The 23,321-nt window shown below is 34.2% G+C and overlaps 3 protein-coding genes across 3 annotated transcripts; all 3 read right to left on the reverse strand.

The window, feature by feature from the left end:
- On the reverse strand, positions 1 to 2,336 carry LOC130935126 (uncharacterized). The gene is made up of 3 exons (XM_057864705.1): positions 1,580 to 2,336; positions 475 to 1,494; positions 1 to 377 (listed from the first exon to the last, which is right to left on the reverse strand). The coding sequence occupies exons 1-3, from the start codon at positions 2,270 to 2,272 to the stop codon at positions 168 to 170; spliced, it is 1,923 nt and encodes a 640-aa protein (XP_057720688.1). The 5' UTR covers positions 2,273 to 2,336; the 3' UTR covers positions 1 to 167.
- A 10,213-nt stretch (positions 2,337 to 12,549) lies between these two features.
- Positions 12,550 to 14,202, reverse strand: LOC130935127 ((S)-8-oxocitronellyl enol synthase ISY1-like). Its single transcript, XM_057864706.1, has 2 exons — positions 14,049 to 14,202; positions 12,550 to 13,897 (listed from the first exon to the last, which is right to left on the reverse strand). The coding sequence occupies exons 1-2, from the start codon at positions 14,088 to 14,090 to the stop codon at positions 12,764 to 12,766; spliced, it is 1,176 nt and encodes a 391-aa protein (XP_057720689.1). The 5' UTR covers positions 14,091 to 14,202; the 3' UTR covers positions 12,550 to 12,763.
- Positions 14,203 to 19,151: 4,949 nt separating this feature from the next.
- Positions 19,152 to 21,767, reverse strand: LOC130936119 (uncharacterized). Its single transcript, XM_057866118.1, has 3 exons — positions 21,152 to 21,767; positions 20,387 to 20,734; positions 19,152 to 20,071 (listed from the first exon to the last, which is right to left on the reverse strand). The coding sequence occupies exons 1-3, from the start codon at positions 21,599 to 21,601 to the stop codon at positions 19,451 to 19,453; spliced, it is 1,419 nt and encodes a 472-aa protein (XP_057722101.1). The 5' UTR covers positions 21,602 to 21,767; the 3' UTR covers positions 19,152 to 19,450.
- Positions 21,768 to 23,321: the final 1,554 nt, after the last annotated feature.

Raw genomic sequence — 23,321 nt, forward strand, 5'->3', positions numbered from 1 at the left:
TAAATAAATACATGAAACTCTTTATGACTTTAAAACAGTCCTATTTCCACCAAAAAAGAAAAAAGGGGAAAAAATTCACATCATCAACAAATTCAAAGATACTGTACAGTGATCTATGAACATTGGAAGCACAGTTAATTCCTAAAGTTTTTCTCTACAGTAATGTTCTACAAGCTCGTGTTCTCTAATACCAAATTTGGTGCCTCTAAGGTTGCGGCATTGGCCACAAGATTTCCATCCTTAATCTTGACAGGGTTAACCTCAGAGAGAAGATCTAAGCATGGTGCTTCACATACCCATTGAAGCAGGGAGTGAGCATTACAATACCCTAAAAGAAATTTTTGAGTGACTTCACTCCACGGATCATTAGTTGAAGCCTGCATCATCTAAATCAAACAATTTAAGAAATCAAGATTGACATCAATCAATTGTACTAAGAAAAGATCAACTGAAAAGGTAGATGATCATACATACAGGATATCCAGATAATGGGGGAAAACAAAACTTCGATTTCAAGCCGGGAAAATGATTTCTTATCATATGGATGTAGCGTTCTGACAAGTCAATCGTGCCAGATGCATTGGGAGACTCAAACGTGGACAGTAGAGAGAACCAACTTGAAGCATCATTTAAGGCATCCATGGCAAGGTGACGGCCGTGGGCGGTGGTGAGATCGCAGGAGAGAGCAATGCGGGTGCAGAGGGCTCCCAGGTTGAAGAGAACAGAGGCCTTCTCCAAATGAATGTTATGCTGAGAAGAGTCCTGTTGAGGGTTGATGGCATTGTACCAAACAAAGATAGGTGGATTGGGTGAGGCATTCATAGGGAAGAAAGGCTCAATCATGCAAAGGCATTTGAAATAACGGATGAGGCAATCACGGCGAAATGGTAGAGAAAGGTCATCACGCAGCATCTCAATGCGCAATTTGTGTAGCATTTCGAGAAGGCCTTCTACTCTCTTTGCCACGCTCTCAGAGTATTTGAGGACAAAGTAATTGTGGAGGGACTCATAGAAATTCAAGGGCTCACTCTTCTTCAGAGGAGGGAATCCAAGAATATCCGCCAAGGACGAAGATGAGAGGATTGGCCAATCTGTTGGATAAGGAGGAGGCATGTCCCATGGGTAAGCCACCAGCTTTCCATCCTTCATAATCTTGAAAGGATTGTACTCGGAGATGAGGTCAACGTGCATTAGTGTTACGTTTCGGTTTCGGTATTGCTTGTGTTTCCTTGAGAGCCTGCAAATCCCTCTAACTAATGTCTCAGTGACACATTCTGCATCATGATCAAGAGCACAAGATTTGACCGATGAGTATACTCCAGGTAGCTCGGATTCGGGTAGGATGGATGATTGCCTCTGACGAGCCTCCGCCTCAAAGAATCTCTTCTTCTGGTAAAGATGAGTTACCCAGGTTTGGTCAAAAGAGCGGACATGTTTCCGTGCAGCCGAATCAGTAGGTATCAGTGCATATGCTCTACGATAAAGCTTAGAAACCTAAACATCATCATCATCATCATCAATTCATCATCATCATTTGAATGAAAAATAAATGTAAAATCAATCAAGAGTGAAGACTGACCGATCTAAACGATAGGGCACATCGGTGTTGTTGGAGAGCGTCACTGGCGTCGTTGTTGTTGAGTTGTTCCCGTAATTCGAGCTCGGAAGCCTGAGCAGAGAAGAGGAGGTGCAGAAACTCCGCGAAGAGGAGAGTCAAATCGAGGGTGGCAGAGACCACGTCTTTGGCAAAAACCTTCCAGAGTTTGAAGAAGAAATTGGCGGCAACTTTGAAGGCTTCCATTGCAAGGTGACGGCCAAGGGCGGTGGTACGGTCGCAAGAGGCAGCAATCTGGCTGCAGATGGCTCCAAGGTTGAAGACAACAGCGGCCATCTCCAATTGGATGGCGTTGCGCTGTGAGGAGACCCCATCCTGATGCTCAGGGTTGAAGGCGTCGTACCAAACAAAGATAATGGGGTCGGCGTCGGAGGAGATAGAGGTGAAGAGTGGCTCAACCATGGAAAGGCATCTGAAGTAGTGGAGGAGGCAGTCACGTTGCATGGGAAGGGAGAGGTCCCCTCTACGCTCCACCATGTCGCTGCGGCATTTGTTTAGGGTTTCCAGAACGCTTTCAACTTTTTGTGCATCGCTCTCCGAGTATTTTGAGGCTATCAAGTTACGTAACGGAAGGTACAGCTCCACCGGATCAGTCTTCTTCAGTGGGATTGACAGCACCGCTTCCGGGTTCAACAACTCCCGATCATCGTTGTTCATGGCGGCGTCGAAGGATAAGATTAGGGATCCCAGAATTGGAATTGGATTTGCAAATTCCGCACTCCTCCCCTCCCCCCTTTTGACCTATTTTTTATTTTTTAAATTATAAAATTTAAAATTTGAATAAGATAAAAAAAAAGAAAAAAGATAATTTTGCAAGTTAAAATTTGATTTAGTTCTGATTTAGAAATAGTCAAATACATGCTTACAAATGAACAATTAGATTTATTAAAAAAAATAGAAAAAAATATTGAGTTGAATATTTTTTACTCTTAAAATCACAATTTACAAATGCAATCTTAATAAATAAAAAATATTTTTAGTTACCTTACTTACAAGTTTGGCATTCTAGTTGTCTATGTCATGCATATTTTTTCATAAATATTTTAATTTTTTATTCTTTCCCAGATAAATTTACATTACTATAATCTTTTATAATTAATTTTAATATATTCTTAAAATATTTAAAATCAATATTTTAGTAAAGAGTAAAAAATTAATTAATATCTAATAAAAAATATAAAAAAATATAAAATATTAATTACCTATAAATTTTCTAATAGTTTTTTGTTCTATTTTTTTGTTTTGGTATCTAGTTTTTTGTACTATTGATTCAAGCAGTTTTAGGTTTTATAAATTATTTATATTTTATTTATTTTACCCCCAGGCCAGCACACTCACTTCCTGGAATCTTGAATTTTCTTATCTCCTTGTTAAGCTGATGCAAATTTTATACAAAATTTGTTAGATAATTTACTGGCTGAGACTAAATCTCCTGTGATGGATCTTATTGCATAATCATTTTTATGTGAACTTGTATTCTATCTAGCTGAACAAATAATATCTTTGTCAATTATGATAGTAGTATAAAAATCTGTCATGCGTTGTTGACTAATATTATTTCATGTGCTTCTCTAAACGGGTGGAGAAGTTACTCTATAAAATTTCGATTTTCGTATTACGCAATGATGTGAATTATGATTCATTTGTCATAAACAATGATAAAGATTTATAAATTCTGTTTCATTGTCGTCATCAATTTTTCAAAGTGAATACCCTAGAATTGTTGACAAAATTTGTGGATGTGGTATCCAGTTCTGGACGTTCAAACTGAAATTCTCAATTTTCAGGACATCAGGACATCCAGTTTGCTCTAGTTCCATGCCTATTGATATCTCGTCAGCTGTGTTAATAATTTCACCAATATCAGATTCTTCAACTCAAGTAGAGACTCTTGATGATCAGTATCAACATTCATAAAAAAAGATCCCAACTTTGAAAGGTTGCACCACCTACAGTGTCTTTTATATATCCATTGGGATGAACAAGTACAAACGTGTCTGAACAAGCCATATGTAACTCGAGATCTTTTCCAACTTTGGATGATTGTATGTGGCTTGAATGAGGGAATGAGGCCTGCTTCAGATTTTATAGTAATTTGATGAAGTAAATTCCAACCACAAATCCATGGAAATTTTATCCAACTTCCCTAATAGAAGAATGCAATCCGATCATTTCTACTAGTTTTGCACAAAAAAGTAATTTTTTTTAAATTCACTGAATAATAATCTATTGAGTTGGTGCACAACTTATTTTACTAAAATACCTTTTTTATAAATAATCCATAAAAAAATACAATTTTTTTTGGCTATTTTCAAGACATGAACCAAGACTCCTTAGTTAAGTTATAAACAAATTTCATCTCAACTAATTTCAAAATTTATTATTTTTCAAAAACGTGCCCATTGATATACTAGTAATAGCATGTCTAATATAGAGATATTTGATTAATATGCAAAAGAGCTAAGTGTCACGGAGGAAATTCATCGAACACATGAAGAGCATAATACCCAATTGCAAAACTCTAACCAGGTTGAGCGAAAATCAAAATGGGGAATGACAATAGCAACATGAATGGAGTGAGTAGTCGCAACTAGCCTGTGTGAGTAATAATAAGAGGAACCGATCGAAACTTTCGAAGACCTCAAATTCGCAGAAACCACAAAGAAGGAAGAAGCCACAGTGCTACACAAAGCTTCAAACCTAACTCCATAACTAAGAAGGACACACGCACACTCTCTCTTTCTCTCTGATGAAGCTTTGATTTCGTTAGGATTGGAGCTTCATTTCGTTTCATCTTACAACGAAATGAGTTTGGTGTTTTTCGTACAGAGCTGTAAATTGGAGCCATTTCTTTTTTTTTTTTTGGACATGGCCATGGGCCAAAAGGCTAACCCGGCCTAGACCCAGAACCCGAACTCGCCCAGACCCATAAACCCTACCCGCTCAGCTCTCCAACCCCCAGGCCCGACCTAACCTACAGCACCCTCTTCTTCCTTGAGATGAAGGCGTTGTTGATCCGCCATCATCACCGAACCTCCGTGCGAAGATCAGGAAGCTGCTGTGTGTCCTCCGGAGCTGTGTCACCTGCTTCGGTTCGCCTGCCGTTCGATTTGTGCGTGCTGTACTCTACCGGCGCGACTTGGAGCCATTTCTTTGAATTTGTGTCGATCAGCGCGCAATCAAAAACGATCAGCACCAAAGCAATACTAAGACCATTTTGTGGGCCTCTTTTTTGGTGACCCATTTTGTGGGCCTTATTTGGGCCTATGTTTTCATTCCAAAAGCCCATTAGTAAAGAGTTAATAATCCAATATAATACTATACCAAGAACAAAGGAGCCAAATCAGCCAATATAATAATATTTTTGTATACTAAACCAAAAAAAAAAAAAAAAAATTTGTATATAAGAAAAGGATTGACCAAACCAAAGAATGTAAATATGGATTATTGTGAAAAGATCAGAATGAAATGATGAATCACGGACCAAAAAAATATGTAAATATGTCTAAGGAACACACAATATTGTTGTGGATTGATGTTTTGAGGTTCCAGGAATCAATACCGAAAAGAGAAAAGAAAAATTCATATGGAAAGATCAACATCTGACAAAATTTTATAAGTACTTGAATTTTTCAATTATAATAGTTTTTGTAATAACTATTTTTCCAATATTTTGTAGCTCATTATATTTGTGCTTTTAGTGAAAGCAAACCAATTCTAAAAGGCTATTTATGGAAGGTTCTAAGTTTCTAACCGACAAAAAGATATAACTCAAGTGTCACCGAGTAAAACGTTATCGAAGTATCAAGTTTTAATCAAGGTTCTAAAAACCAGTTTGAACCGACTAATCGAACCAGTTAAACCATGAATTGTTGAAAAAAGTGATTCGAACATATGCAAAAACTGTAAATTTTAGAAACTGTAATTGAACTGATGAACCGGTCAGGAATTGTGAACTTTGTATTGTTATTGGATTGGATTGTATTGTTATTGGATTGGATTGGAGTATTGTTATTGGAATGAATTGTTATTGCCTGTTTGCCTGTTTCAATTGAATAATTGGATTGGATTGTATTGTTATTGGATTGCTGGTAATGTTTAGGTATGTATTGTTATTGGATTACTGGCAATGTTTAGATATGGATGAATAATTATTGTTAGTTAAGCTGTGAACTTTGTTGTTGTTACTTCACTTGTTACTATCGTCGGCGCCAGCTCTATTTTACCGGTCAGCGCTGTTCCCCCTCTTCCTCAGGATATGCTCTGCTCTGTTCTAGGCTTCTAGATTTCTTTGTTATTGAAATTTGATTTTATTTCTGGTTAGGATTGGTGATCTGAAACTTTTATTTGGAAATTATTTTTTGGTTCTTTGATTTTCAAGTTGCTTGCTGCTTCAATTTGAGGGGATTCTGAATTTTCGTTTAAATTGTGATTGAAAGTTCTTTGGTTTGGGTATTCTTCACTTTTCTAGAAACTTAGCTTTTAATTCGTTGAGATTAAATTATTGTTTTCAACTTTGGTGATTTTTAGATATTCTTTTTTGTTGCTTTCTTTTTAAATGTTTCAATTGGTGTTGTTGTGTTGTTGCTGTAATTTAAATGTTCTTTTTTATTCTTTCTTTTTCTCGAATGCCCAGTCAATGCTTGATTGACTGGCTTTGCTCACTGATTATATTTGATGATAAATCTTAGATTTATAATTCTATTACTGCTTTATTGTTTGTTTGTATAGTTAAATTTTATTAAAGTTTCTTGAATTTGCACTATGTTACTGATTCAAAGTTGTTTGAGTTTTGTTCATTGTTTGGTTGTACCGTCCCTGCTCTCGATCTTTGCCGACTTGCTGCCCCTCCTCTGTGTTGGATTTTTTTTTTGTTTCAGCTGTTGTGTTTTTGTTTCAGCCTTTTAGGTCCTGTTGTGTTTGTTGTGCAATACTAATAATTTGTTTTACTTTTTGACTTAACTACGTTAAGACAATATTTTCTATCTTTAACTTGTGCATTGTATATTTATATTAGACTATAATTATGTTTTAATGTGTTTATTTATATTTTATTTTTTATTTTATTATAAAATAGTTTTTTCAGTTCAACCACAATCAAACCGGTTGAACCTATGAACTAGTTGACCAGTAGTTAGAGTGGTTCGATGACCGGTTCAATTTTCAAAACCTTGATTTTAATGAAAAGGCTTTATTATGAGTTTTAGGAGAGTAATACTTAAAATAAAAACTTCACATATGAAACTAAACATCATAAAAATAGTTTTGTAAGATTTTAAACTCTTTTATAATAGCTAGCTTTTATAATCCATTATATTTACTATTCTATATTTTAGTATTTCAGAAAGAACAAGACCTAAAATCTTTATATTGAACATAGAACTGCGTTCTAACAGAATTGATGCATGCCTTGCTTATCTCTTCATCAAATTACCAAACAGAAATAGAAACTGAATTGACTTTAATTGTTATGTTTCTATTTAGAATTGCTACCTTGATTAAAGCCTAATCCTAATTGATTTTAGTAGTATGACAAAAACATTTTCTGAATTATTATCACTAGTGATGATGTTGTCTTGATTAGAATTTTCAGCAACATCATCAATTAGTAAAACTTGTGTCACTTATGGAGTTCTGAGGGTGTGTTTGGGAAATTCGTTGGAAGAGAAGAAGCACGTTTAGACTTCTTGAAAGCTTCAATTTTTGGTTTGGCAAACTTTTTTTCCATTAACGCAGAAGTGATTTTGCTACCAAAACCAACGTTTACAAGAAGCAACTATTTTTAGCTTCTGCGTTCTCCTAACGGGCTTTTAGCCATGGATACTAACCATGTATTTATCTTTTACCAACTTTATCCTTTATGTATGTTATTATATTATTTATAAAATTTTGTTATTTTTATTTATATGAGCTCTATTTTTCTATTTTTTATTTTTTTTCAACTGTTTGTTTGATATTATACATTTTTATAATTGTAATTTGTGTATTATGTTTGTTATTATCTTTTTATAATATGATTTATTGATTCTATTAGGTAAAGTAAATTAAACAAAAATTTATCTGTAAATAATAATAATAGTAAAAATTATAGTATACTAAAAAAAGAGTAGTAAAAATATACTATATAAAAAGATCATCAAAAATTTTTAAATTTGTTTCAATTACTATAAAGCAAATATTTAATTTTTTATTATTTTTAGTATTCTCTTTTATAATTTTAATTTTCATATATTATGTTTTAGTGTAATTTTTTATAATATAGATTATGCTTTTATTAAAAAAATAAATTAAATAAAAAATTAATCATAGATAATAATAAAATCATAAACGTTGGATTCTAAATTATTTAAAAATATATTTTATCTATTTTTATATATTATTTTTATTTTAGTAAGTAAATATTAATTTTACTATAAAATTAACTAATAAGATCTATTTAAATATCTAAATTAAAATGATAGAATAATATAAAAAATTATTTAAGTTGAGGTCTATTTTAGTAATTTTTTATCTAAAAGTGATTTTGAATAGTATAAGCCAAACAATATTTATTTTACTATAATCAATTTTGATACAAAAATTACCAAACATAAATCACTTTAACACAAACTTACTTTTTATCAAAATCAAGTTTACAAAATCAATTTTATACAAACTTTCGTTTACAAACTGTAATCCAAACACATACTGAATGTTTCTCCAAAAAGAATAAATGAGTGCAGAACATACATGTAATATTAAAAAACAAAAAATGATGTCTATGCAAAGATGTGAATTGAGAGGAAGGGTTTGAACTGATTAATGAAATTGTATTTCCAATGTCTTTCTTCTTCTCTTCTTTGTACAACATATTCTCGTTCTAAATGCTAATTCAAAAGTTTGTGTCAGAACTTACTGTTTCTATGCCTTTGTCTCCTGTTGTTATGGAATAGAAACCAAACACAACAAATACAAAAGATAGTTTAGTTCATAAATAATTATATTAAGTATAAATAAAAAATTAGTTACCCGTATAAAATATATATTAAATAATTAAAATATAAAATACATATTAAAAATAAATTTAATAATATATATTTATATACTAATATATAATGTCTAATATGCAAGGTTCTGAAAAATCGGTTCGAACTGATCGGTCAAATCGGTTGGACCGTGAATTGTTGAAAAAAACGGTTTGAACATATGTAAAAACCGTAAATTTCAGAAACTGCAATTGAACCGGTGAATCGGTCGGGAACCAGTCGGTCTAACCTGTGACCCGACCGATTTTTTGAATGGGCAACCAAACGTCGCCGTTCCACTCACTGAGGCAATTAGCAAGCCTTAACTGCATCCTCCCGTGCCAGATCTAGCATTCCAGACTCCAGAGCGCCGTTTCAATCTCATCGAGCTCCAGAGCGCCCCTCACCTCCGTCCAGCCACCGCCTCGTGCCGCCGCCGTCGTTCCTTCGAACAGCCACCGTCTGCGCGCTCACTTCCCCTCGATCGCGCAACAGCCATCGCAACCATCGAAGCCTCCGTCGCCCAACCTTCGAAGCCTCCATCGCGCAGCAGCCATCGCAACCTTCGAAGCCACCGTCTGCTCCAGCACTCTTGCATGCTCTGTCTCCCTCAGTGCCTCTCGGTGTCTCTGTCTTCCTTGGTCACTCTGTGTCTCTGTCTCTGTCTCTCGGTGTCTCTGTCTCTCTCCGCAACCACAGTCTCTTCCATGTTTTCTAGGTTTTTTTTATTAACTATGAATTTATGATTAAACTCTGATATAGTGAAGCTCTATCAACTCTAAATTTATGATTTACTGAAATAGTGAAGCTCTGTGAACTCTGATTCAAGTCATTCAAATGTGAACTAATATTGTGATATAGTGATTGAATAATTGTTTTTTTGTGAACTGTGAAGTGTGAACTAATATAGTGATATATTGCAAGGTTGCGAGAACCGGACCGGTCATTGAACCGGTCAAGTGGCTGGTTCAATGGTTTGATGGTCCAATCGAAGTTCAACAGGGGTTGAATCGATTTAGTTAAAATATACAATAAAATTATAAAAAAATTCAATATATAATAACAATAAATTGAGTTTTCTTAAGAGCAGAAGATTTGTTAACCAAACATTTGTTCCTTTCATAAGACCATCTTAATCTTAGATTCATTGAATAATACATTGCCATGGCAATTGATTGTTACAGCTTCCATATGCAGCAACCATAAGAAGGAGGAACCATTAAACAGAGGATGTCCCTGTCTCCAGTAGAACCGTATCAAATATTATCACAATTGTCGTTTCTTTTAATCAAGAGAGGCAGTAAGAATTAAAAATTAACTAAATACAGTATCAGAAACTCAAATTCAGTACTTCCACATATCAATAAAACCTCAGCAACAAGAAGAAATAAGAGATCATAGCTCAATTTTGTTAGATGATGAAGAAACAGAGGAAGGAGAATTTAATCTAATCGCAGATCCAATTGCGATACCAACTCGCAAAGTTAACACAACAACAGGCAAGCAAAAGGATATGGCGATTGCACGCAGCTGCGATGGCGCCTGGCGAAAAGAGGCAGAAGAAGGAGGAGATTGAGGGTGCTCCACTACCATCTCCAATCTTCAGTGGTGATGTCGCTAACGATGCTAGTAGCAGCGTCACGGTCGACGCCTCTACAAAAGGAAAAGGGAACGCGGCTGCAGTGATGGAGATGATGAACGCGACTCCACTAGATCTGATCTGCGGCACCAGTGGTGCAGTGCTCCGAAAATCGAGATGAGCAAACGGCAGCTACATCGTTGCAGAGAAGAAGCAAGCGGACTTCTCTGGCGCATGGGATTATGGAACCTATCTGGGAGGAGATCGCAGAAGAAGATGAGGCTAGTGTAGTGGAACTTGGAAGAGAAATTAGCGTTGAGGTGTGGTGGCTGGTGAATGAAGGAACTGGGTCTCGCTGTTTGCATAAGGGGTTGGGTAATTGAGTTACCGGGTCAGCCAGTAAATGGGTTGGGCTCGTTTAGTTTTTTTTTATCCATTGTGAAAAAACCGTTAAAAACCCGGCCAATTTGACCGGTTCATCGGTTAACTACCGGTTCGACCAGTTTTTTCACCGGTTTTTTGCAGACATTTTTGGGATTAACTGGACCGGCCTGGTAACCGGTTCTCTGTTGAACTGGCCGGTCCAGTCCGGTTTTCAGAACCATGATATATTGATTGAATAATTGTTTGCCTGTTTTAACTGAACTAAGTTACTGATTCAGAACTGTGAACTTTGTATTGTTATTGGATTGCTGGTAATGTTTAGGTATGTATTGTTATTGGATTGCTGGTAAAGTTTAGGTATGGATGAATAATTATTGTTAGTTAAGCTGTGAACTTTGTTGTTGTTACTTCACTTGTTACCATCGCCGGCGCCAGCTCTGTTTCACCAGTCAGCGCTGTTCCACCTCTTCCTCAGGATCTGCTCTGCTCTGTTCTAGGCTTCTAGATTTCTTTGTTATTGGAATTTGATTTTATTTCTGGTTAGGATTGGTGATCTGAATCTTTTATTTGGAAATTATTTTTTGGTTCTTTGATTTTCAAGTTGCTTGCTGCTTTAATTTGAGGGGATTCTGAATTTTGGTTTAAACTGTGATTGAAGGTTCTTTAGTTTGGGTATTCTTCACTTTCTTGGAAGCTTAGCTTTTAATTCGTTGAGATCAAATTATTGTTTTCAACCTTGGTGATTTTTAGATATTCTTTTTGGCTGCCTTCTTTTTAAATGTTTCAATTGGTGTTGTTGTGTTGTTGCTGTGATTTAAATATTCTTTTTGATTCTTTCTTTTTCTTGAATGCCCAGTCAATGCTTGATTGATTGGCTTTGCTCACTGATTATATTTGATGATAAATTTTAGATTTATAACTCTATTAATGCTTTATTGTCTGTTTGTATAGTTAAATTTTATTAAAGTTTCTTGAATTTGCACTATGTTACTGATTCAAAGTTTTTTTAGTTTTGTTCATTGTTTGGTTGCACCGTCCCTGCTCTCGATCTCTGCCGACTTGCTGCCCCTCCTCTGTGTTGGATTTTTTTTTGTTTCAGCTGTTGTGTTTTTGTTTCAGCCTTTCAGGTCCTGTTGTGTTTGCTGTGCAATACTATCAATTTGTTTTACTTTTTGACTTAGTTACATTAAGACAATATTTTCTATCTTTAACTTGTGCATTGTATATTTGTATTAGACTATATTTATGTTTTAATGTGTTTATTTATATTTTATTTTTTATTTTATTATAAAATAGTTTTTTTGGTTCAACTACGGTCAAACCGGTTGAACCTATGAACTAGTGAACCAGTAGCTAGAGCAGTTCGATAATCGATTCAATTTTCAGAACCTTGCTAATATGATATTTAATGTTTTGTGGCTCATTTTTTTGGAATATGAAAAGCATGTGTGTTGTACGTTGTTGTGAAGAATGTGGGTACTAGACATGGATGTGGAACAACTTTTTCAGAAACAAGAGATGAAGAAATTGGACCATCCAATTTCTTTGTAAAAAAAATTAAACCTACTAATCGAACAGTCTTAATTAGTGTGGAAGAGAATTTAAATTTTGGCGAAGGTAATCGATTCTCCGATTTATGTTTTAAAATTAAAAAAAATTTGGAATACACAAATCAGAGGTCCGATTTGTGTATCCCAAATTTATTTAAGTTTTAAAATACAAATCGGAGGGTCCGATTTGTGTTCTCAAAAATCGGACAGTCCGATTTTTGTTCCTGACACCACAGTTGTGTAAAACACCTATACACTCTATAATTACCTTCTACACCATTCTCCAACCACATCTAAATTAAAAAGTGACGTTTTGTGTGCAATTAACATTTTTTGTTTGCAATTAAAAAAATTGATTCTTTAATATTACTCTTTATTAATTCACCAAAATATATAACAAACAAGTGAAAAGTCACATAAAAATGTTTATTAGCATAATAATTAAGCAAAAGCCATCCCATCAGACTTCAATCCCTTACTTATTTAGTCACCAAACAAAAAAATCCCTTACTTATTTTACAACTAACACAGACACATTTATTTTGGTATAGGCACATTTAATTTACATCACGTAAGTGTGGCAAGACTAGATTCGTGTTGGTGCCAATTATTATTGTTGCTCTTATTATATTCATGGTACAATTTTGTAAGCTTTGGTCCTTTCTATCCAAGTTATAAATGATTTCTTGGAGTCCCTAAATCCCAAAAAACCATGTTCTTTGGCTTTGTTCATGTTATCCAAAACAGCCTCCATTCCCAATATAATATCCGCAAACCACCAATCACCAACATCTTCAAGCTTAGTAGCTTGCAAATTATTCTTCTTCACAATCTCATCCCAAACACCACCTTTGTCTTTCATCAATTCCGACAACCTCAAACTCGAACCCTCAACAAACCCATACTCCTCAATCCCAAACTTCTCTGCCAACACCTTCCACAAATGCTTCCACCTAAACACGTCACCGTTACTAATGTTAAACGCTTCGTTTCTCGCACGTGCGTCCACTGCACCCCACACGTGCTGCTCCGCAATCAAATTGGCATCTGAAGCCGGTGAGTAACACTCCCATGCAGCTTTGGTTCCTGGGAAAGTTAACGGAACGCCTTCGTGTTTACAAATAGCCGCGTAAACACAAAGGGTTCCGATAAGATTCATCAGGCTATACGGTGAAAATCCAAAGATAACTTGTGGCCTATTTATAAACCATGTTAGGCCTTTTTTCTTTTGGGCCATTTCAAACAATATGTCCTCTTGGGTGTAGTAAAAGTTTGGTGCATTGACACGTGGTAAGTCCTCAGTGAAAGGGGGCTCGTTCGGCTTGACCTTTCCGAAAAGCTCAAAGGGCCCTAGATAGTGTTTGGTTCCTGTTTGGAGAGACACGTGGCGAAGATTGGGAGCGTTTGGAATTAGAGCGTTGAGGACGTTGCGGAACATGGACCCGTTGACTTCAATATTTTGGGCCTCAGTGGACTTGCTGGTCCATGAGACATAAAATATGTGTGTGACGTCAGTTAGCGGTGAGAGCTTCAACGCGACGTCGTTTGGGTTCGAGATGTCGCATTGAATATAGTGAACAGGGCGGTTGGTGTTCCATGCCGGTCGATTACGCCGCGCTACGCCGTAAACCTTCCATGGACCACCTGGTGTGTTTTGGAGAGAGAGAATTTCGGCTAGACTATTGCCTACAATGCCCGTCACGCCTATAATCAATGCCACATTTTGCAAGTTTTGTGATGATTCGTCTATTTCATTGGATATATTCTGCATACAAAAACCAACATATGAATGCATGTTAGAGATCGATATAGTTAAATATTTAAATCATTAAAGCAATTTTAATGTTTAGGAAAATAAAACAAAGAACATATAACAAAGGAAAACAACACATTAATGTCATTTAATTTGAACTTACCTTGGCAGCACCTCCAGTACATCTTTCCCACCACCAGCTCATATTATTTTATTTTTGGAGATCAAGATTTAATTAAGGGTAAGAAAAGATGGCTTCGGTTTTAAGCAAGTGGTGGCAACTTTGATTGTTTGATATTTACATTCATGATTCATTCAGATATATATATATATAGTACTATGATTTAGAAGAAACGATGGCAAAATAATATTAATATATAGTAACATAATCTTGGTTTGAATTGTTTTATTTGATGACAAGTGCCATGACATACATACATACGACTAAGTTGATAACTTCACATTAATGATTGACCATAGTCCATAGTAAATTAGTAATTAGTGGGGATGGAGAAATTGTACACGGAACCTATCTAAAAAATAGAGAACATCCTAGAACATAATCATTCTTTATTTTTGGTATTTCTAATAATCATTTTTATCACAACATTAAATAAAAATCTAAAATGTTAAAATAATTATTGAACTATTATTCACATACAACTAATCAGTTTCCGTAAAAAAGAAAAACTAAAAATTAAATATAATTTCTTTACCAACTATTGATATTTAATAACTAATTTATAGTATAAATACTCTTTTGCTTATATAGCTCTTTGCATTAATTAAAAATTAAAAATAGAAAAATGTTCAATAAAACTATACTAAGATACTAGCATGTGAGAATAATAAATATATTGGATTGACAAATTTTCTTTTAAGTTGGAAAAGGTTACAAAAAGTTTCTTTAAAATAAAATCTATTATGAGCCATATTTTTTTTGGATCAAGGACTTTTCATTTTCTGACGAGAAGAGAAGGACCACTTTTCTACAAATTTGGGCTATAGATAAAATGATACCATTTCCAAAGTAATGGACACTTTTCAAAGTCCAGCCCATAGAAACCATAGAAAAAAAAACAGCTCTTATTTAGGGTGTATTTCAATTCATTTTGGATCTCTTTAATTGGGATCATTTTTGTTTAAATTACCTGTATTTTGAAATGGCCATTTCTATTGTGCTTGAGTTAGCGTCTAAATTTCATCAAATAATATTATATATTTAATTTTTTTATTAATCAAATTCAATTAGGTTGGTATAGCATAATAAAAATTAGTTATAATTAGTATTATTTTAAGTTTTATTATTTAATTTAGTTAAACTTAGTTTATAAAAAGACGTAAATATATAATATTATTTAATTTTGTCTAACTTATTTTTTGTAATAAATTTTAAATTTTAAAAATTATCTTTTATATATTTTAAATTAAATATTAAATTTTAACTTTTTTGATAACTTAGATATCACCTTTTAAACACCATAATAATCACCTTTTAAAATTTATCTATTAGAATTTAGAAGGAGAACAAATATTTGTTTTCCTTCAAATGACAGAGATAAAAGCAAAAAGTAACTTCCTAAACCACCAACAACCCACCCCCCAATAAATAAATATGGTAGACTAAAGAGTTAGGCTAAAAATAAATGGTAAATGGTCCAAACAAGTATACAAGGAGAGTAAATACTTAAATTCATTTTTAAAAGATTGTTTATTTTTTAATTTTAAAATAATTAAAAAAATTAATTAAATTTATTTTTTAAAAATTTTAAATTAATCACGTTTATTTTTTTATTTTTTTTTAATTCATGACGTAAAAAATTTACTAACGTAGTATATTAAGTGACAAAAATTAAGTTGGAAAAAATTACAAAAAGTTTGTTTAAAATAAAATGTATTATGAGCCATTTTCTTTTTGGATCAACGACTTTTCCATTTTTTTTGACGACAAAAGAAGGTCCACTTTTCTACAAATTTGAAATTTGGGCTGGATGAAATGATACCATTTCCAAAGTAATGGACATTTTTCAAAGTCCAGCTCTAGAAACCATAAAAAATACCTCTTATTTAGGGTGTAGTTCAATTTATTTTGGGTATGTTTAGTTGGGATTATTTTTGTTTAAATTAGGGATGAATGCACCAACGTAAGTTAGCACAGATAGATGAGGGTTTATGTTCTTTAACCATCTCTTCCGGATTCGATACTCATTAGAAATTTGAATCTGATCCGATCTGCACATTTGCAAATTAGATTGGATATCAAAAGTTGTTACTTACTTCATCCACCCACCACCATGCGCACCAAATCACCCACACCTCTACCTTCATCTCTCATTACCAGACACAAACAAAATAAACAGGAAAACAACAAACAGAACAAACAGGGGGTAAAAAAAGGAAAACAACAAACAGAACACAAACAGAAGATTTAGGGCTGATGGAGGCTGTGGTTGGGCACGAGGAAGAGACGGACTACCTTTGCGTGGTTGTTGACGTCGTCTTTTGCGGTGAGGAGATACCCTCAATTGCTTCGTCGGGAGGAACGGACGACATAGGGTCAGGGGTCGAGAGCTTTGGTTGCGCGGAGTAACAACGGCACTCGAAATTCCGTTCGTGAGGCCGTGATCGTCGTCACCAGCAAAGAGGTATGGAGAACGTGCAGCACTTGGTTGACGGCGCTCGAGACTCCCTTCGTGGTGGCTGTGGTCGTCGTTGCCGGCGAGTTGACAGACGGCGGTTTGCTACGGATGGAAGCTCGTCGGCATCGGTTGGGAGGCTGGCAGCGCAGCTACGTGGGTGTCTTTTTAGGAATAGATGAGAGAGATGAGAGGATGTTGATGAAGGAGGAGTAGACTGAAGATGATGGTGGGATCTGGAATGGAGAAGGAGAATGTGGTTTAATTTTTTTATTTTATAATTTTTAATTTTATAATTTATTTTTTGTATTTTTTAATTTTAAAATTTATTTTTGTAAGGGTAAATCTATCTTTTTAGGGTAAAAAATGATAATTTTATAACGTTTTGTGACGTTGAGAATGATTTTAATACAAAAAAGGTCGGAGACGATTTTGATTTTGACCCTAAACCTTAAGGACGACAAAAGTACTTAACCTTAAAATTAAAATAACACAACATATATATGATAATTATTAGTTAAAACTTAAAATAAAACATAAAAATAATATTTATTTATTTATTTATTTAGATTCACGTATACGTGGATCGGATACATAAAATTCACAATCCAATCCTATTAGTATGCGGATCAAATCTAATCCTATTAGTGTGCGAATTGCAGATATATAGATCAAATCTAATCCATAAATACTCTTAGTTTAAATCACCTGTATTTTGAAATTTACCTATTAGAATTTAGAAGGACAACATATATTTGTTTTCCTTCGAAAGACTGAGATAAAAGCTAAAAGTAACTTCCCTTCCCCCTCCCCCAATCAAATAAATATGGTAGACTAAAGGCAAATGGTGAATGGTCCAAACAAATCTATATAATGAAAGTAAATGGTTAATTCGATCTTAAAATGTCATTCGTTTTTTAAATTTGTCTTCAAATATTTTTTTTATCAAATTCATCTTTTAAAAATTTTAAGTTAATCACGTTAGTCTTTTCATTATTTCTTTTATTGATGACATCAAAGTTTACTAATATAGCATATTATTAAGTGATACCACAACATACATTTAAGAATCCTAATTGAATATTAACATGATAAATTTATAAAATTAAAATCTAATTGAAGAGAGAACTTGAAACACTGAAATCTCTCAATTTAAAATTAATTTAATCTAATTTCATAAATTTATCATATTAACAGTCAATTAAAACTACTAGATATATATTATAGTGTTACTTAACATATCACATAAACAAATTCTGACAATGTTATAAACAAAAATGACAAAAAAATTAATATAACTGACTAAATTTATGAAAGACGAATTTAATTAGATCTTTCAAAAGCTAATTAGACTATTTCAAAAACTAATAAGAAGAGTCCCAATATACTCCAACTCTTCAAAGCTGTAAAAATCTATGGCAAAGAAATGATTGGGAAGTGACTCTATCTCTGAGAAACCGTTGACAAAGTAAACGCGTTTGGCATTGGCAATTGGCAACGATTATTACCATTATTGGCTTTACAACGTTTGGAGCTGTGTGCTTCGTCAGAGGGGTGCCCCATCACAAATTATTACCTTGTTTGAAAATTGAAGACTCAAGCAATCATCAAGAAAAAGACAAAGCAAACACCACCTTTTTCGCTTTGGTTCCCTTCTTCACCAAATATTTAGGTCGCCATTCATTTTCTCACCTAAAATTCATTTCTTGCCAAGTAACATGGGATAATATTTATATTAATTACCAATAATCTTCTAAGAACTACACTATATAATTTAAAAGATATTAATTCTTTTTTTTGACAACCTAATTACTAAATTACCAGTAATCTTATTAAAATCCTCAGATATTAACTTGTTTGGTAAAAGAGTAGTGATTGTTAATCCCTTAAAAGTTAAGTATGTTTGGTCATATGTACAGAACTTTATGCTATAAAAGTTATTTTGATCATATGGGGAAAATACAAAAGGCAAACTAAATAAATACATGAAACTCTTTATGACTTTAAAACAGTCCTATTTCCACCCAAAAAGAAAAAAGGGAAAAAAATTTCACATCATCAACAAATTCAAAGATACTGTACAGTGATCTATGAACATTGGAAGCACGTTCACAAGCATTCATGATTTCATGTTTTGGTGCTATCAGTGGCAAAAAGGATAGAGACTAATCATAGTGTCAAAACTGCAACACAAAAGCCCCTTAAGTTACATGATTTAAAACATCAACTTTCTTTTCTCCCAAATAAAAACACCAAGAAACAAATAGTTCAAATAATGTAAGGGATCCTAACAACTGTTACAATTGCAATTGTTGCATCTAACAACATTGTGGTACATTGTCAAAATATATAAAGTCCTTAACGGCATAGAGCATAGATCATATCCTAAGAATAACATTAACTTCTACCAGCTCTAGCTAATTGGTTTTTTAAATTCATAGGATAAAAATCAACATTAGACACATTTAATAGTTCTTCTGAAATTGCTTTAGGGATACACTAACAATATGCTATTCTAGCCTTGAAACTCATGCAAAACTGTGTCAGTGATTAAATCTAGGTTATAACTGTGATCTTCAAGCATCGTGTTTCAACGCTTTCACAGGAAAAAAATGAAAAAGAAAAAAGAGTTACTCTAAAAGCAATTGCAGCTTATATAATTATCAGCAGATTCTCAGGTTCATACTTATGGGAAAACAAGTGGGTAAAAAACAGACCTTGATGCTCATAATCATCCACCATAAACCCATAGTATTAAAGTTTTTGCCCTTTTCGGATCCGTGACTGGTCATTTCCTATTTACAATTTTAGATGAGGCAATGATCAACAGCAGAAAACCCTCGAACAACCCCGCCGCAATCTTACCGGTTCACCTGCAGCGATTTGTCAGCCATTAGAAACCTAGGCTAATCCGGAAACAACTTCTTCGCTAAACATCCACTGTCCAGTTAATGTTATTATTCACATTGCTTCCATGTGATTTTTGTATTTGAGATACTTTGGCATGGTATGTGGCCGCTGCAGTCTTTGCTCTCTGGCCTTGAGGGAGCTCGCAGGCTTCACTCAGAGAAGCGAATCTTAGCTCTGAAGGAGGAATGAAACAGTCCACTGAAAGGCCGGGCACATTGAATGCGACTTCCTCAATTGTCCATACTTCTTCCATCTTAGTTTTAGTGTGACTCATTGCTGTTTCTCCAAATCTGAAAAGCGTCACTACCGAACGACCCGAGTGAGCAATCATAATCCCCTCAACAGGCCTATAATCATCAAGGAATGAATTTATTGTGGTCTCCCAATAGACAGCGTCGCCTCCGTTGTTTTGAATGCGAGTCAGATGGGAGTCTTCCAAGTGAACAAGAAGTCCTGTTTTCTGGCTGAAGTACCCGAATAAAACATGCCTTATGATCTCTGCTGGACCTTCGCTCCTGGATTTTAATGTCGAGGGATCAGCACAAAGCTTGAGGATGAAACAGTCCTCATCGTTAATCTTCTTCTCCCCAATGCATCTTGCATTAACAAACATGCTTGCGGTTGTTCTTGGGTCAAGGCCCTGAAAACAGACAAAACTCTGAATTATAGGGTGCGCTTGGATAAACTTGGAATAAGTACTTCTGTGAAAATATTCAGAAGTGACTCTTAAGAAGAGTATAGTTTTAACAAACAACTCATAATGATCTCCAAAAACAAGGAGAAAAACTGATTATTTTCCAACTCTGATTTTGTTGCAAATCTCATCCAAGTAGAACATGGAATCAGAAAGCAATTTCATTTGTCAAAGAAAGTACTTTTTTTTTTCCAAAGGAACACAAAAAAATACATCCATAGACAAGAGCAAGACCCTATTGAATAGAGCAGGTAACTTAACCTGAAGCGCCCGTCGCAAAGGCCTCACTGGTCCTTTTGCCGCATGTGCACCTAGCCAGGGTGTGTGCCGCCACACAAGTTTCCCATTGCAACCAGCATGAACCTTACTGCCACCCAGAGCAAGCTCAACATACCACATGTCCGGATTCATCTGCCACAAGACAAAGCCACCAGATTCTGTGGCTTTAGAGGAATTGCGACTGCGCATAACCTTCTGAGCAGTCTCAAACTCAGAGGCTACCATCCTGACCTTTCCCATGGCATACGCATTGTTGATGGAATTCTGAAGCTTTTGCCCCCCTGAAGCAGCAATATACTGCTGCAATATGTATTGAGCCGAAGAAGTCTCCTGTAACAGCAACACACAAATTAGAATCATGTCATACTTCAACCACCTAACTAAAATGGACGAATAGAAAACATCATAAGATCAAATGACCCTCTTCCCTCTCCAATTCTGTCTCTAATCCACACAGGCACACATCAAATGACACAAAATTACACCACAATGCTTTGCTTTCAATTTCCTAATTATACTCAAGCCTTAGTTTCCTTTGTAGCACACATACTGAATTCTGTGTACTGTAAAATGTTGTAATTCTCTGTTTTGAAGAACTGAGAAAAGAACATAACAGCAAAAAATAATAATAAAATATTTATCAACTCGAAAAACCTTGTTGATCTGTCCATATAACAAGAAAATTTTGCGTGATCGTGAAAGTGGAGTTGAGTTAGTTACGAGTTAGTTATAGAGAGAGAAACTAACAATGGGAATGTCCTTAATGCTGAGGTGAGGGAAAGGGTCGGTGGTGCAAACATGAACCGGAGCGAGTGGCGCACCCAACACCCCAAGCAACAACCTCAGATCGGAGCTCTTACACGCGCCGCCGTGAGAAGACGAGGAGGCGGACGCCGAAACCGACTGAGTCCTCATCCAATGTCCCCAGCGTCCCTCTCCTCCTCGGGAATATTCGCGGGAATCGGTGGCGTCGGGGCCTTCTTTCAAAGGCGAGAGGGCTTCGAGGGGTCTGAGGGTTCCCGATCTGGAGAGGGAGATGTCGGAGGGGGGAGCGTGGTGGTGCTTGGTGGTTCGACGGCGGCGGAGGAGAGAGGAGATAGGAGATGAAGCCCGAATGGGGCTCTTGGAGCGTGAAGACCTTGTCCTTGCGGGGGATAGGCCCCGAACTGCTGAAAAGAAGCCCTGTTTTTTCTCCATTATTACAATACTGCCACTCGCCACTCACGGCAGTGGAAGTGAAGAAAGGGAAGAGAAGCGTAGCTGGTTGTTGAGTTGAGAAGGAAGTGTTTGTTTTGTGTCAATCTCAATTGGGAAAACTCCGGATATTCGTTCTTTCTTAAGTTGGCGTCGGAACACTTGATAAATCATTCTTCAAAAATACCCCACTACACTACTACTTAACTCTTTTCATTACTCACTCAATATTGTTATTTTTTTAACTTACAAAGTAGAAACTCAATTGCCCCTGGCTTTTGTATGAAGATGATATTTAAAAATTTAAATTTATTAAATTATTTATCCATTTTTAATTATTAATTTTACATCAAGTTGTAAAGTTTATTGTTTTAAAAAAATTATTCTTAAGAAATATCGTACTATTTAATTCTTTTGATTATTCGGTAAATATTGTTTTTTTAGTAAAAATTTATATGTAGTTAATTTTATATAAAATTAATAGTTAAAATTCATTAGATAATAATTTATTTAAACTTATCAAATTATTTAACAATTTACAACTATCAACTTCAAATTAAATTAATTTTATATTAAGTTAACTGCATCTGATTTTTTTTTATAAATCATTTTTATGGTGAATATCATCATTTTTTTTTAATCCAAGAGAGGTTTTGAGTTGATAAATCTTTGTTTTAGTTGGTAAAAGGAGTTAAATTAAAAATTAGAAGATTTATCGATAGTAAATTAATGACTTGCAAGTTGTAACAACAATTTTTCTTTTTTGTTATGCTTATACAAGAAAATGAATCAGTGAGAAAAACTATGTGAAGTAGACAGAAAATATATTTATAGAAAATAATTCAAGAATATATTTGTTTATTTAAAAAAAGATTTGGTTATTGACCTTAAATGTTATATAAGTTAATGTTTTTTAATAATTAATTCTCATTAACGCACATAATATCAAGGAGATATTGTTATTTTCTTAATTGATAATATTATAATCTTTTAAGATCAGAAAAATAAAGTATAAATAAATCTGTGAGATATTTTTGTGAATACGGGTTAAGACAAAAACAAATTTAGAAAATAATTAAATTTACAAGATCCAAAACCATTGTAGATTTAGTAACAAGTCAAGATTTTGGTACCTATCTCAGCATTAAGAGTTTTTTTTTTAACAAAAATGACATGCATATGTAAAAAATCAATCAATAAATAAATTATTATATATTTATATTAAATAAATATGTTATTTAATTTATTTTTAATATATATATATTTTAATATACATTTTATATGTATAATTGATTTGATGGTTTATTTATAGTGCCTAATTAACACTTAAAATATATTTATATAATATTATTCACGTGTGTCTCGCTTTTTTCGTGATTAATTGGAGAGGGACAGTGAAGAGTATATTAGATTGGGCATAAGAATAAAGAAAACTTGTCAAATACTATACTACTATATATTACGATTGGGCATGTAGTACTAATCTTGATCCTCAAACAACGAATCGTTATCTTTTGTGATTTATGATCTTAATCATGATTTGTGATGTTAACCACATCTACTGGTGCTCATTTCTGAAAGAATATATATATACACACACAAAAGAAGATAAAAATTTTATTTTTTATACTATACAAAAAATATACAAAAAGAAAGTAGTGCACATATTATTTTTCTTTCTCATAACGTATAGTATTTAATTATAGTGAAAACTCACGTGCAG

This window comes from Arachis stenosperma, chromosome 6, assembly GCF_014773155.1.
Source record: "Arachis stenosperma cultivar V10309 chromosome 6, arast.V10309.gnm1.PFL2, whole genome shotgun sequence".
NCBI lineage: Eukaryota > Viridiplantae > Streptophyta > Magnoliopsida > Fabales > Fabaceae > Arachis > Arachis stenosperma.

Bases quoted from the DNA above. Each gene is read 5' to 3' on its own strand.
- LOC130935126 (XM_057864705.1), bottom strand. From the start codon at position 2,272: ATGAACAACGATGATCGGGAGTTGTTGAACCCGGAAGCGGTGCTGTCA. The intron at 1,495-1,579 runs GTCAGTCTTCAC...GATGATGTTTAG, and splicing joins GTGCCCTATCGTTTAGATCG to GTTTCTAAGCTTTATCGTAG. The intron at 378-474 runs GTATGTATGATC...TAGATGATGCAG, and splicing joins CCCCATTATCTGGATATCCT to GCTTCAACTAATGATCCGTG.
- LOC130935127 (XM_057864706.1), bottom strand. From the start codon at position 14,090: ATGAGCTGGTGGTGGGAAAGATGTACTGGAGGTGCTGCCAAG. The intron at 13,898-14,048 runs GTAAGTTCAAAT...TTTTGTATGCAG, and splicing joins GTACTGGAGGTGCTGCCAAG to AATATATCCAATGAAATAGA.
- LOC130936119 (XM_057866118.1), bottom strand. From the start codon at position 21,601: ATGGAGAAAAAACAGGGCTTCTTTTCAGCAGTTCGGGGCCTATCCCCC. The intron at 20,735-21,151 runs GTTAGTTTCTCT...TTGCTGTTACAG, and splicing joins GCATTAAGGACATTCCCATT to GAGACTTCTTCGGCTCAATA. The intron at 20,072-20,386 runs GTTAAGTTACCT...GTCTGTTTTCAG, and splicing joins CTTTGCGACGGGCGCTTCAG to GGCCTTGACCCAAGAACAAC.